This window comes from Sinocyclocheilus anshuiensis, unplaced genomic scaffold (assembly GCF_001515605.1).
Source record: "Sinocyclocheilus anshuiensis isolate Anshui unplaced genomic scaffold, SAMN03320099.WGS_v1.1 scaffold217, whole genome shotgun sequence".
Classification (NCBI taxonomy): Eukaryota; Metazoa; Chordata; class Actinopteri; order Cypriniformes; family Cyprinidae; genus Sinocyclocheilus; species Sinocyclocheilus anshuiensis.
The window spans coordinates 2501442-2513735 of record NW_015536538.1 but is presented as its reverse complement, the minus strand read 5'-3'; the positions used below and the strand labels follow the sequence as shown (position 1 = coordinate 2513735).

At 35.6% G+C, this 12294-nt stretch overlaps 2 protein-coding genes across 3 annotated transcripts in view; one reads left to right on the top strand and one right to left on the bottom strand.

Moving 5' to 3' along the window:
• Window positions 1-2470: 2470 nt before the first annotated feature.
• Window positions 2471-12294, top strand: part of LOC107696543 (splicing factor 3A subunit 2-like) — a 14684-nt gene continuing 4860 nt past the window's right edge. The window contains exons 1-4 of one of the 2 annotated variants that reach the window (XM_016496946.1): window positions 2471-2492; window positions 10815-11044; window positions 11125-11171; window positions 11260-11369. In XM_016496946.1, the coding sequence (XP_016352432.1) occupies window positions 10847-11044; window positions 11125-11171; window positions 11260-11369 (355 nt within the window). In that variant the 5' untranslated portion in view covers window positions 2471-2492; window positions 10815-10846. Of the gene's footprint in view, window positions 2493-9971; window positions 10114-10814; window positions 11045-11124; window positions 11172-11259; window positions 11370-12294 lie in introns of those variants that run through there. The other variant, XM_016496936.1, reaches the window with a different exon arrangement.
• LOC107696566 (pleckstrin homology domain-containing family J member 1-like) lies at window positions 4279-9717 on the bottom strand. Its single transcript, XM_016496979.1, has 6 exons — window positions 9417-9717; window positions 6975-7042; window positions 6821-6887; window positions 5345-5435; window positions 5207-5270; window positions 4279-4542 (listed from the first exon to the last, which is right to left on the bottom strand). The coding sequence occupies exons 1-6, from the start codon at window positions 9508-9510 to the stop codon at window positions 4465-4467; spliced, it is 462 nt and encodes a 153-aa protein (XP_016352465.1). The 5' UTR covers window positions 9511-9717; the 3' UTR covers window positions 4279-4464.

Below are 12294 nucleotides of genomic sequence, written 5' to 3'. Positions count from 1 at the left end.
TAAGCAAAAACTCCCTTCATTTGGGTGCATTTTACAAAAAAAAAAAAAGACTTATCTTGTAATTTTGCTTAAGTAAATGTATCTTAATTTAAGAATTTTTTTATTATTCTACTGGAAAATAAGACAAAAATACTAAAAAAAAATATATATATATATATATATATATGTATAGGAGTGTGTGAATGTAATATTAATAATAGCAAATATAATAATTAATAAAATAAATATTATATGTTAATCACCATCCAATGAGAAACATCTTAACATCACATCAGAATTAACAAAATTCTACAAAATGAACTTTTATGATTAAAACAAGAACAGATATCTGATTTAATCTTGATATCTGATTTATCTCACAAACTCACTTCATCTTGATCAGTTTCTCAGAGAACAAGACTTGTTGTATTTTATAAATGTCTCATTCATTCATTTTGCTTCTCCAGTATATGTGTCTTGATTTAAGAGTTTTTAGACATTTGCACTGGAAAACAAAACAAAAACACAGAGGAAGAACAGCATTTAAATGTATTTATCCATCTGAGGGAAACACATGCCGTTTCATGCACTCACTGGCATCAAAGTGAAATCATGATTTTATCTAGTTTCTAGCTGATGTCTAGGAACCTCAGTTCAGGATGTGTTTGCGGTGTATTTCTGTTATAGAGCGCTCCGGTTCCCCTTTCAGTCCCCAGATATGATGAAGCACAGTTTCACAGATACTGAGCTCTGCATGAAGCTGCATTCATTTACTCCTCTATCTGTTGCATTTGCATTTTAATTAGAACAAATGCCAGGAACATGAATCAAGAAAGTGACTGTGGATTTGCACAAGATGTTCATTGTTGTCTAATTTGCACAGACACACTAAAAACCTCGTCCAGATGAATAAATATAGTCATAACAGAGAAACATCTCATCTTTACAGCTTTGCTTGTACATTCGGAAGCATTACTGACATTTATTGATTTATCAGCTTATTAAAATCATACACAGGACTGTGACATTTCTTGGATTTTTTTTTTTTTTTGCTTGAATTTCCCCATGACTGATGAATTTCAGTGACTTTTACACAAATTTTGTTAATGAGATCACTAGTGGGGAAATGCTGCTTTTTTTGCATGTTTTTCTAATTTTCAAAAACATTCATTATGAATGACTTTACCGTAATAACTTCAGCTTTTAAGTTTAAAAATAAACATGAATCTGAGAATGAATGCATATTCGGTGTGTCTGCGTTTTTGCTTTTAATGAAGGATATCTGACTGTGCAAAGAGTCACATGATCAATGACTCAATTTTACTTGCATTCAGTTCAGAAGTAGAACAGAAAATAAACATCTTGATGATCCCTTGTTTTGGATTTGAATTAGATTTTTGAATTTTTTGAAAATCATATTTGTTTGTTTGCAGGTTTAAATTCCAGGTTTTCCATTTCGGTTGCAGTTTTGTCGTCAGCTCATGACAGAATATAATGTGATCGTCTCATTCTGGATGTGTTGGGTTGTATCAGGCTTGATGGAGCAGATGTGAGAGAGACTGAGAGGAAATGAGCCGGTTTTGTTTCTCACAGGCTGCTGCAGTGAAACACAGAGGACCTTTGACTGACTAATGAGGGTCCATGTGTCAATAATTCAGCAGGGTTTGAGTTACAGTCACTCGCTGCGTCAGCGCATTACAGACCTAATGAGGATCTGAGTCCTGAATCCCACTGCAGCTGGAGCTCCTAAAGCCATAGTCCACTGAAAGATGAGCATTTGATGAGAATTTACTCATGCAAGATTAGGATGAGTTTGTTTCTTCATCAGATTTGTAGAAATGTAGCATTGCATCAGTGTCTCACCAATGGATGCTCTGCAGTGAATGGGTGCCGTCAGAATGAGAGTCCAAACAGCTGATAAAAACATCACAATAATCCACAAGTAATCCACAGCGCTCCAGTCCATCAGTTAACATCTGGAGAAGACAAAAGCTGAAACAAATCCTGCATTAAGACGCTTTTAACTCAAATACAGTCCATAATCCATAATAACGCTTCCTCCAGTGAAAGAGCGTTCTGGTCTGAATCAGGAGAGAAATCTGCACAGATCAAGCAGCGTTTAAACAGCTCTAAACAAATATGTGGCTGGATGCACTTTTTCACTGGAGGATTATGGACTTTATTTGAGTTAAAAACGTCTTAATGCTGGATTTGTTTCAGCTTTTGTCTTCTCCAGATGTTAACTGATGGACTGGAGTGCTGTGGATTACTTGTGGATTATTGTGATGTTTTTATCAGCTGTTTGGACTCTCATTCTGACGGCACCCATTCACTGCAGAGCATCCATTGCTGAGCACATTTTCATTTTTGGCTGAACTATTCCTTTAATATGATTTCCATTCTATTAGTCATTTGTAAAAACCCCTTTAACTAACAAAAGGCACTTCCTCATTGACATCATCCTGCAGGAAGTGACATCATTTCTTGGAGGGAAACCAGCAGCACAAACATCAGTGAGTATATCAATGGATCTGATGAGTTTTGTGGTTTGTTTCACTTTAAAACATTCGTCCGGTTTGATTAAAAAAAATATGCTCATGTAAAGCTAACAGCTAATCAGCAGTACAGAGCTGGAACAGGAATGAACACTTGTGTTCAGTTTAAATATCCTAAAATAACATTTCTTTCATCACATCTAATTAGCTTCAGGCCTTTTCTCATGTTTTCTCTTCATTTATTCATCCTTGAAAATGATAAAGTGAGTCAGAATCATGTATGTCTGTGATCCAGCATCGGCACTGGATCATGCTCAAATATGATCATATTTACTGAGACATTATCTCACACATGCATATATTAAATGACTCATTTATTGTGGCCATTAACTGGAAAAATGCTATCTGTGAGCGACAGTGTGTGTGCAAACACTCGTATTACTGTGATGCATTTATAGACATTTCCTTGCATTATACTGCCAGCATTGGCACTTTTATTGCTCTTGTATCAGCATAAAAACAAAAGCACGCTGGTACCTTTAAACGGGATTTATTAACCAAAATAAGATTGGAAATGAACATACAGTGGGTACGGAAAGTATTCAGACCCCCTTAAATTTTTCACTCTGTTATATTGCAGCCATTTGCTAAAATCGATATTTCAGTTTTTCTTTTTTAATAAATCTGCAAAAATGTCAACAATTCTGTGTTTTTCTGTCAATATGGGGTGCTGTGTGTACATTAATGAGGAAAAAAAATTAACTTAAATGATTTTAGCAAATGGCTGCAATATAACAAAGAGTGAAAAATTTAAGGGGGTCTGAATACTTTCCGTACCCACTGTATATAAATTATGAAGGAATCACTTCTAGTGCATGAAAAAGACAAACATTCATGAATCTCACATTCTGACAAACTAAAGCATTTTCACTCTTATTATAGTTTCATCGCTTACAGAAATGGAAAGTTGCAGGCGATATGAGTTCAAATAAAGTTCAAGGCGTTTCCTCGTTTATGAGCTCAAGACTGACGAATACAAGCGATCGAACACAAAGTAGCAGAATTAAATCTGCTACTTCCACAAACTGCAGATTTGCAAAATGCCACAATGTTTTATCATATCTGAAATATACAGGTCAAAGGTCACCACAAAATCAAAAGAAAAAAGACAAATTACAGCCTGTATAGAGTAAATAAATTTTAGGCTTTAGCATAGACATTATTTTTATTACAAAAATTGAGCACAATATAGTATTATATTATTTATTACATTAATTGTGCAGTGCATTTGTAATTTATGCTGATTTTAAATTGAAAAATTCTATAATTACAATTATTTATATATATATATATGATTTATTAAATTACTTAAATTGTGTAGTGCATTTGTAATTTATGATGATAATTACAATTGAAGTAATTTTATATTTTTTATAAAATTATATACAATTTATTAAATTGCTTACATTGTATATTGCATTTTCTAGCAGCAAGAAATGTACTTCTCATGAAAATAACATTGTTTAGGCTTAATTTGTTTTGTGCTAAATTATAATTTTATCTATTTTCCTTTGATTCTGTGGTGAAATAAGACCACTCTACAGCTTCAGGAGCACAAACTCAAAGCAGCTGAAATGTTTTGACTGAATCTGGACTGAGCTTTAATGCTTTAGATAAAAGCTCGATGCTACGAAACCTCTCCAGTGCACTTTATAATGCATGTCTGCGCATAAACATTTAACATCACAGTTATGAAAGGCAATAAAGGTGCCGAAATCAGTTTAGTTTGTCCTAAACAAATGACCTTGATATGGGGAAGAAACTTTAATTGCAATTGGCTCAAAGTCAGCAGACATTTATTACAGTAATATTACGTATTTTCCCCCATAACTCACATAAAAGGAAAGGTTACAGAATGTACAGTAATGCATACTGGCAGACTGAAAAAGAAGAAAAAGTAAAAACCCCAAACAGCAGAGAACGTGTGTGTTTATGTGGGCGGCGGAGGAAGACCGCTGTTGACCTGAAAGCGCGTTTCGTCTGATATCCCATACTGCTCCAGCGGGTCCTGCACCAGATCACAGAGCAGCATCTTCATTATTAACCTGGGCCCGTATTCACAAAACATTTCATCTTCTCCTAAATAGCAGTTTTAGCTAAGTTTTCTCTTAAAACCTATTCACAGAGCTGCTAAGACAAACATTTCCTAAGGAATAGAGAGAAGTCTTAAGCTCAGAGTAAGGGGGCGGGGTTTACCTCGTTGCTATACATGCTTATTAACTATGCACACAGTGATTGGCTGATAGTCTGTCAACAGAAATATTCTAGAGTGTGATATTATGTTGCCACATTCAAATAAAGGTTTTAAAATGCAGGCTAAGTGTCACTAATTAAGCAAGTATTTAGAGTTGGGATAACCTCCAAAACCGAAGGCGATATCTTTTTAAAAGCTCATTATCGTCACATGTTTCTAAAATGTTAACGTTCCGAGGCAGATTGACAGAAACAGCTATTTTAGGATTGTCTTAGTGACTTAGGAGTCCTCTTCACTAACCTTTCACAGATTTAGGAACTAGTTTTAGTGCTGAAACGCTTTGTGAAATACTCTAAATTTAGGACTGACTCGCCTATTATTTTGAAGACTTTCTCCTAAATCGGAGAGTTGTGAGCTACTAAGATGTTTTGTGAATACGGGCCCTGATATTGATCATTAATTAATATTATTCCCTCACCTTGCCGGTGAGTCGATGGATTTCCGTGCGATAGTAGATCAGGTTCTTGCGCATGAATTCATAACTGTGAGACGGAAGCAGATCAGAGTTATAAAGCGGGAGACGCACGGCATGATGGGAAACGTCCGCGACACACACCTGGCTTTAACGATGGCATCGATCCACTCGACACACTGTTCCTGAGAACCACATTCGAACAGATACTTCCTCTCGGCTTCGTCCAGAAACGCTGGAAAACAAGCAAGAGTCACGGTTCTCTGTTAAAGAGCTGAGCCTCAAATAAAGAATAACCAGGGTTATTTTTGATATATTATATATTATAGTTTTTTTTTATTCATATTTGAACTAGTTATTTATATTTTGTATTTTCCATTTTATATATATATATATATATATATATATATAAGTAATTTGTCATTTTAGTAATTTTGTTGTGTGTTTTTGTTGGTTTTATTATTATTATTATTATTATTAAATATGTCATAAGAAACACTGATTGATATCACATTTCTCTCTTAAAGAGCAGAGTCAAATTTTACTATAATCGAAATACTTATTGAATTGAAATTGAATTGAATTAATTGAAATAGTTTTTATTAATAGTTTGAATTAGTTTATATTTTCCATTTTAAAGTCTTTTTTTTTTTAAGTAATTAATTTTGTTGTTTTATTATTTGTCCATTTATTTTTTAAATATGTCTATATAGTTTTTTATTAATTTTGTTTCATTCTAGTTATTTTAGTACATCAAGTTAAACTAAACAAAAATTAGAAATCTTTCCTTGGCAACTAGCTGAAATAAAATAAATTCAGTTTTTATTTTATTTCAGTTAATATTTATTTTATTTCAAATAATGTTTTTTTATTTTTAAATATAATTTTAGTTTTAGTTAACAATAACTCTTCTTAAAACCAAAGAGTTTTTTTTCTCCCATTTTCCATTTTAAAGTCCTTTTTTAAAGTAATTCCTTTTTTTGTACAATTTAGTTGTGTTTTTGTCAGTTTTTAATAAAAAAAAAAAGTCTATGTAATTTTTATTTCAATTTTAGTACATCGAGTTACATCAACTAAATGAAAATGAGAAATGTTTCCTTGGCAACTAGATGAAATAAAGTAAATTTCATTTTTTTACATTTTATTTTACTTCAGTTAACATTTAACATTTCATTAAATGTTCCCTCCTGGTGGAATTACCATCTTCAAGAATCGGCTAAAAACACATCTCTTCCATCTTTGACCCTCTAACTCTAGCACACTCTATTCTAATTCTATTCTTAAAAAAAAAAAAAAAATTCTCTTTTAATCTTGCACTCTATTCATTTAGCCTACTAACTGCTTGTTTTCTTTTTTCTTTTTTTAAACTAACACTAGCATCTCTATTCTTTTTGTATTCTATTCTATTCTTTTTATTTATTATATAATTAAAAAAGCCCTTGCTACGTGTGCTGCGTTAAGCTAACGGAGACTTGTTATAGCACTTGCGTATCATTGCTCTTTTGTTGATTTTGATTTCTTCTATTGTCCTCATTATAAGTCGCTTTGGATAAAAGCCTATAACCCTGCTTAAAACATGAAATGCTTTGGATAATTTCTACACGGTTGAGCTGTTCTCACCGATGGAGAAAACATGATCGTCTTCTCTCTCCACGCGACACTGTTCCAGCAGCAGAGCGCCGATGGGCTGAAACACAAACCAATTAAACTCAAGCGATAACGATAACGATAACGATGCTGTTGAGGTCCAGATCAGACGCTGCTTCACACTCACCTCGTCCTCATCGGTCCGAAAGTAAAACAGGAAATTAACGATCAGTTTCACTAGACGCCTCTTCACAACTGTTGTGGGAAACAGCAGAAATAAAAGTCAAACTCTATTGAAAGTTAATAATTTAGGTTTATTTTGGTTAATAAAACTCTATCGTCTCCACACGGCAAAACCAGATCGGTCCAGTCTAGTGAGGCACAGTCACTTTTAAATCTCACCTAGAAACTTATTTTATTTTTAAGTGCCTTTTAGTTGCTTTAGTTTACATTTAGTATATATAATGCATTTTTATTCTCTCCTGGTTTATGTATTTTATTAGTTTGTATTGTAAAATATATTATTATTATTTTTTTAGTTTTGTTTTAGTTCAAAATTAAGCCCAAATAATAAAAAAAGAAGTTGGGACTTTTTATATTACAATTCTGACTTTTCCCCCTCACAATTCTTATATAAAAAATAAAAATAAATGCATAAAAAGTCAGAACTGTGAGATGATAACTTAGAAAAAAGTAAGTTTGTATCTCACAATTCTGACCTTTTTTCCCTCATAATTACGAGCTTACATTTCGCAATTCTATTTTTTTTTCGTCAACAGAATAAAAAATTAATTTGCAACTTTTTATCTCACAATTTTTACTTTTCCCATCAGTATTACGAGTTAATATATTGCAATTCTGAGTTTACATTTCGCAACTCTCAGAAAAGGAAAATAAAGTCATAATCGTGAGATTAAAAGTCGTAACTTTTAAAGTGGTTAGAGAAAAAATACACATTTTTTACTTATTTTATTTTTTTTATAATGTCACGTCAAAGTGGCTTTTAAGATTCTGAAGTGAGCGCTTTCGTTTTCCACAGCTTCTTGGATTATTACAGAAATGCTCAATTTCTCATAGTTTGGTTGATTCAAATGGCGGTATACTAGTTATGTCGCGCCATGACCGCTTTTTTATTAAAAAAATTAACCGTTAATACCGGCGAACTGAGAGGATGCGATCAACTCTAGTTTAACAGAAATCAATCTACCAATCGCAGAGCGCGTAGTGGAGGTGACATGTCCCGCCTCCTAACGCGATTGGATACTGCAGTTGAGTACGAACACTAGCGACTAACAGCTGTACTCGTAATAGCGTACTACCTTAAAGGTGGGGTAAGCGATTTTTCAAAAACGCTTTAGAAAACTGATTCGGGCCGAATAGCAAAACAAACTTGTAGCCAATCAGCAGTAAGGGGCGTGTCTACTCATGATGTGGAGGAGAGAGAGTTCAGTGCACAGGACGGACATTAGCCGAGCCGAGCGACAGAAAGATAGAGATGGCGGATAAAAAACAAAAGAGGAAAATGTCTGCGGAACAAACGACGGCTTAAGGCAAGAAGTAGGACCCGTGTAAATATCGGATCAGCTTTCCAGCGCTGGAGAGAACTCAAGGAGCGGAAGGCCTGCGATCGGACGCCGAGGTTGCTTTGTTTCTTCTCGATAGGTGAGTAAGGGAGAATGCACGTTTTAAACAGCTTATTGTACAGGTAAGTTAATCGCCGTTCTAATCTAATGCGCTGCTGCACTGTAACGCACACACATTACAGACAGTAGCGCGTACATCACGCGCACAGAATCATTCAGCGCGGAAATGTATTGTCAGCACTGTTCTGTGATTTCTCAATAAAATAGCTTAGAAACTGAAAAGTTCAAGCATATATTTCTTAATAACTAAATTCCACAGCTTCACTACTAGTAGAGAGACGCTGCCAGATATAATTAATTCACACACGCAGTCACTCTCACTAATGCATTCATATTAATGTAATCTTTACTGTGCTACTTTATCTGTATCTGATTTAGAATGACCAGAAATCTGTGAGAAATATAACGACCCAAAGACAAAAGAACTGATGAAAATGAGCTGTTATAGCCGTGTGGGCAGTGCTGTGTCATATGCCATAGCTGTGCACAAGTTGTTTGTCACAGCTCCAGACTTATTTGTTCATTAATGACGTCATCAGCGACTAGTCAGCTTCGACTCGACTTTCATCACATAAAAGTCGACTTTAAAAAAATCAGAAGTCGTTCAACCCCTAGCGTCCGGTGTAGACACGGTGTAACATTGGTTTTATTTGTTTCACAGAACTAATCGTTGCCTGGGTTGCGTACGTATATGTGGGGCGGAGCTATCAAAATAGGGGCGAGACCCTTTTGGGGTAGGGGCGTGTTTATTTGGTGATTTCAAATGTCAGCATTGGCTACCAGAAATCGCTTACCCCACCTTTAACAACTGCTGTAATATCAGAAAATAGTGCGAGTAGTACGCTACATGCGATCACAGCATTGATAAAAAAAAATAAGCGGTTTTCTAGTTCTGTTGTTGATTTTAATCGGCGGGGTCTGGTTTTCTTGTTCTTTTTTTTGTTCGGTGCTTTAATAGAAACTCCACAGAAACGCTCGCCGCTTACCGTCTCCTTTCTTCGGGCCTCTCATGCCCAGCTCGGCCGCTCTCTCCGACGGCTGGCGGCTCAGAAACACCAGCTCCTTCTCGTTGAATCGCATCTTCAGCTCTCTGACAGCAGTTTCGTCTCATTAAAGCGCATTTTTACGACATTAAACAGCGGTTTTCGTCTTAGCGTCAGCGTCGGATCGGATAGTCCGCATCCAGATGATCAGTCAGAGTCTGCTGCTGTGGTCAGAAATAATCTCCTCTGATCTGATCGCGTGTTTAATGCCAAGTTTGAGCTCACACACACCCGAAACACACAGAGAGCAGCCGGAAGAGGGCGCTGCTTTACCACTTAAAACGTACACTTTTAAAACACATCATATAAAAATATTTGTTTTGAAATTTTAATTTGATAAAAAAAATCACAAAGAGCATTTTTGTTGATGATTTAGCAATTTTGTGACGTCCTGTCACTTACCTTTTTAGTAAAACCTGACTTTTTTTTTTTTACTTTTATACATCCTCGTTGATCGCGGTTCAATTACATTAGTTTACAGTGCATTTGTAAGGGAAAACACACTTTTGCTGTGGCTTTTTTAGCTTACCTTTATCAATAAAGTTGCGCACTTCAAAATAACAGGAACCGGAAGTGCATCACTCAGCGCGCATGCGTATTACGGCAGCGACGGCGGCGGCAAGCGTGATCTGGACGTTAGGTAAGAAATGTTTTCACAAAGAATTTCTCAATCAAAATAATATTTACTTATACTTTTGGTATTATACTTTAGGTTTACTCAAACGCTGGTATTTTAATGAGCTTTCGGCGTTTGCTATGATTCGTTAAAAATGCAGCTTTGAAGTCAGTTCGATTCGATTCAGTGCTTTATGTACTAACGAGTGTGTGTGTGTGTGTGAGAGTGAGCGAGCGTGTGTAGTGCGAGTGTGTGTGTGTGAGAGTGTGTGTGTGTGAGAGTGTATGTGTGTTACTATAGTAATTGATAAGTGGTTTTATTAGTGGCATAGCTTTTTACTCCTACCGTAAATATGAATATATACACGTTTGCATTTGTTTCCCCTTCTTAAATCCACTTATCATAAGTCAAGGTTTCTTGCTCTAAAAACATTCATAATTTATTTTGGTGTCTATTTATATCTCACCGACCCTTACAATTTAAGAAGCTGTTTGCTGTAAGTTTCAGACTTCTATATGTGAGTATAACATGATCAAGCTCTCCTCTGTTATTGTAGGCTACCCTCCACATCTTTGCAGATTTGTGTACACTATTTTTCAGTACATTTTGAAATAAGAGTGTGCTGGCGGGACGTTTTGAGTTCTGACAGTTCAACCATCAAACTCTTTGAATTTCAGATGATTTTCTGCCATGTTTAGATGTGTTTTCCTCTTCTGTGATTCCAGGAGCAGCAGTGTGAAGAGAGGGATCTGTCATCATGGATTTCCAGCACAGAGCTGGAGGGAAAACAGGCAGCGGTGGCGTCGCCTCGTCGTCCGAAAGCAACCGAGACCGGCGTGAGCGTCTGCGGCAGCTGGCCTTAGAGACCATAGACATCAACAAAGACCCGTACTTCATGAAAAACCACTTGGGCTCCTATGAGTGTAAACTGTGTCTCACGCTGCACAATAATGAGGTATGAGCGACGCTAATGCACTTTACAAACATTCGTCCTTAAACATGACTCTCATTGTGTCTGTGATGTTCCTCTTCTAGGGAAGTTACCTCGCTCACACGCAGGGCAAAAAGCATCAGACTAACTTGTAAGTGCATTTCTGCAGCTGTGATCATCAGGATGATGTTCAGTGTAGAGGAGCAACTCATTGTGTTATCTGTACTTTTCTATTTTAGAGCAAGACGAGCTGCAAAAGAGGCGAAGGATGCGCCGGCTCAACCCGCTCCAGAGAAAGTCAAGGTTGAGGTGAAGAAGTTTGTCAAGATTGGCAGACCGGGTTATAAAGGTAAGACACTTGAGCCTCAGACCTGCATCCTATTTACTGAATGAAATCAAGTAAGCATTTCTTACTAATTTTTTTCTGTGCTGAATGCAAAAACTAGTGTCTGTTTTGCTGGAGCATGTCACACTTTCTCACTAAATATGATGCATTTTGTTGCATTTTTGCTTTTACAGACATTTGTCTTGGTTAAGAAGTCTTGTATTCTCCATTTAAATCCGTGCAGTTGGATTTAAAGGGACAGCAGCCTATAAATACGTGCTGCTGAATATGTCACTAATGTTAATCAAACAACAAAACCGCTATAACAAAGATTAATCCAAATTGAATTCATACAGTGAACACAATGCAGTGTTATTTTACACTTAATTATTAAATTTCTGTACCTGAATACTACTGTATTTTATCTATGCTTGTAAATTGTGTATTTGTTCTTTTTTCCCCCTTTTTCTTTCTTTTTTTTTAGTGACTGTTCACTTGCCTTTAATCATGTTTGAACTTTCTCAGACTATAGTTTTTGCTGTGGTATATGAAGAAGTACTTAAAGTGTATGGAAAGCAAAGTTACAATGATATAAAATTAGTGTCATTCATTTTTTGTCATTCACATTGATGTTAAAATGACGTTTTCTGATTTGTGACATTACTTTTTATGTACTGCTAAAACACTGCTGGTCACTTTCAGAAGTTGTAGTGATGCTTTCTTTTCCAAGAAAGAATGTGAAACAAATTGGTTACATAATTTTCATTTTTGAATATTTTAAAATATAATTTAAATAGATTTTTCACACTTTAAGCAATATCGTATCGCATATCGAATATCGCATTTTTTAACAAGGTATCGCATATCGCATTTTTCTTCAATATCGCACAGCCCTAACACACACACACACACACACTCACTCACACACACACACACACACACACACTCG

What these genes read in the sequence shown, in the direction of transcription:
- LOC107696566 (XM_016496979.1), bottom strand. Translation starts at nt 9,510, where the DNA reads ATGCGATTCAACGAGAAGGAGCTGGTGTTTCTGAGCCGCCAGCCGTCG. An exon ending in GATGCCATCGTTAAAGCCAG is followed by an intron (nt 5,271 to 5,344) that starts GTGTGTGTCGCG and finishes TCCGTCTCACAG; the next exon opens with TTATGAATTCATGCGCAAGA. An exon ending in TCCATCGACTCACCGGCAAG is followed by an intron (nt 4,543 to 5,206) that starts GTGAGGGAATAA and finishes GATCTGGTGCAG; the next exon opens with GACCCGCTGGAGCAGTATGG.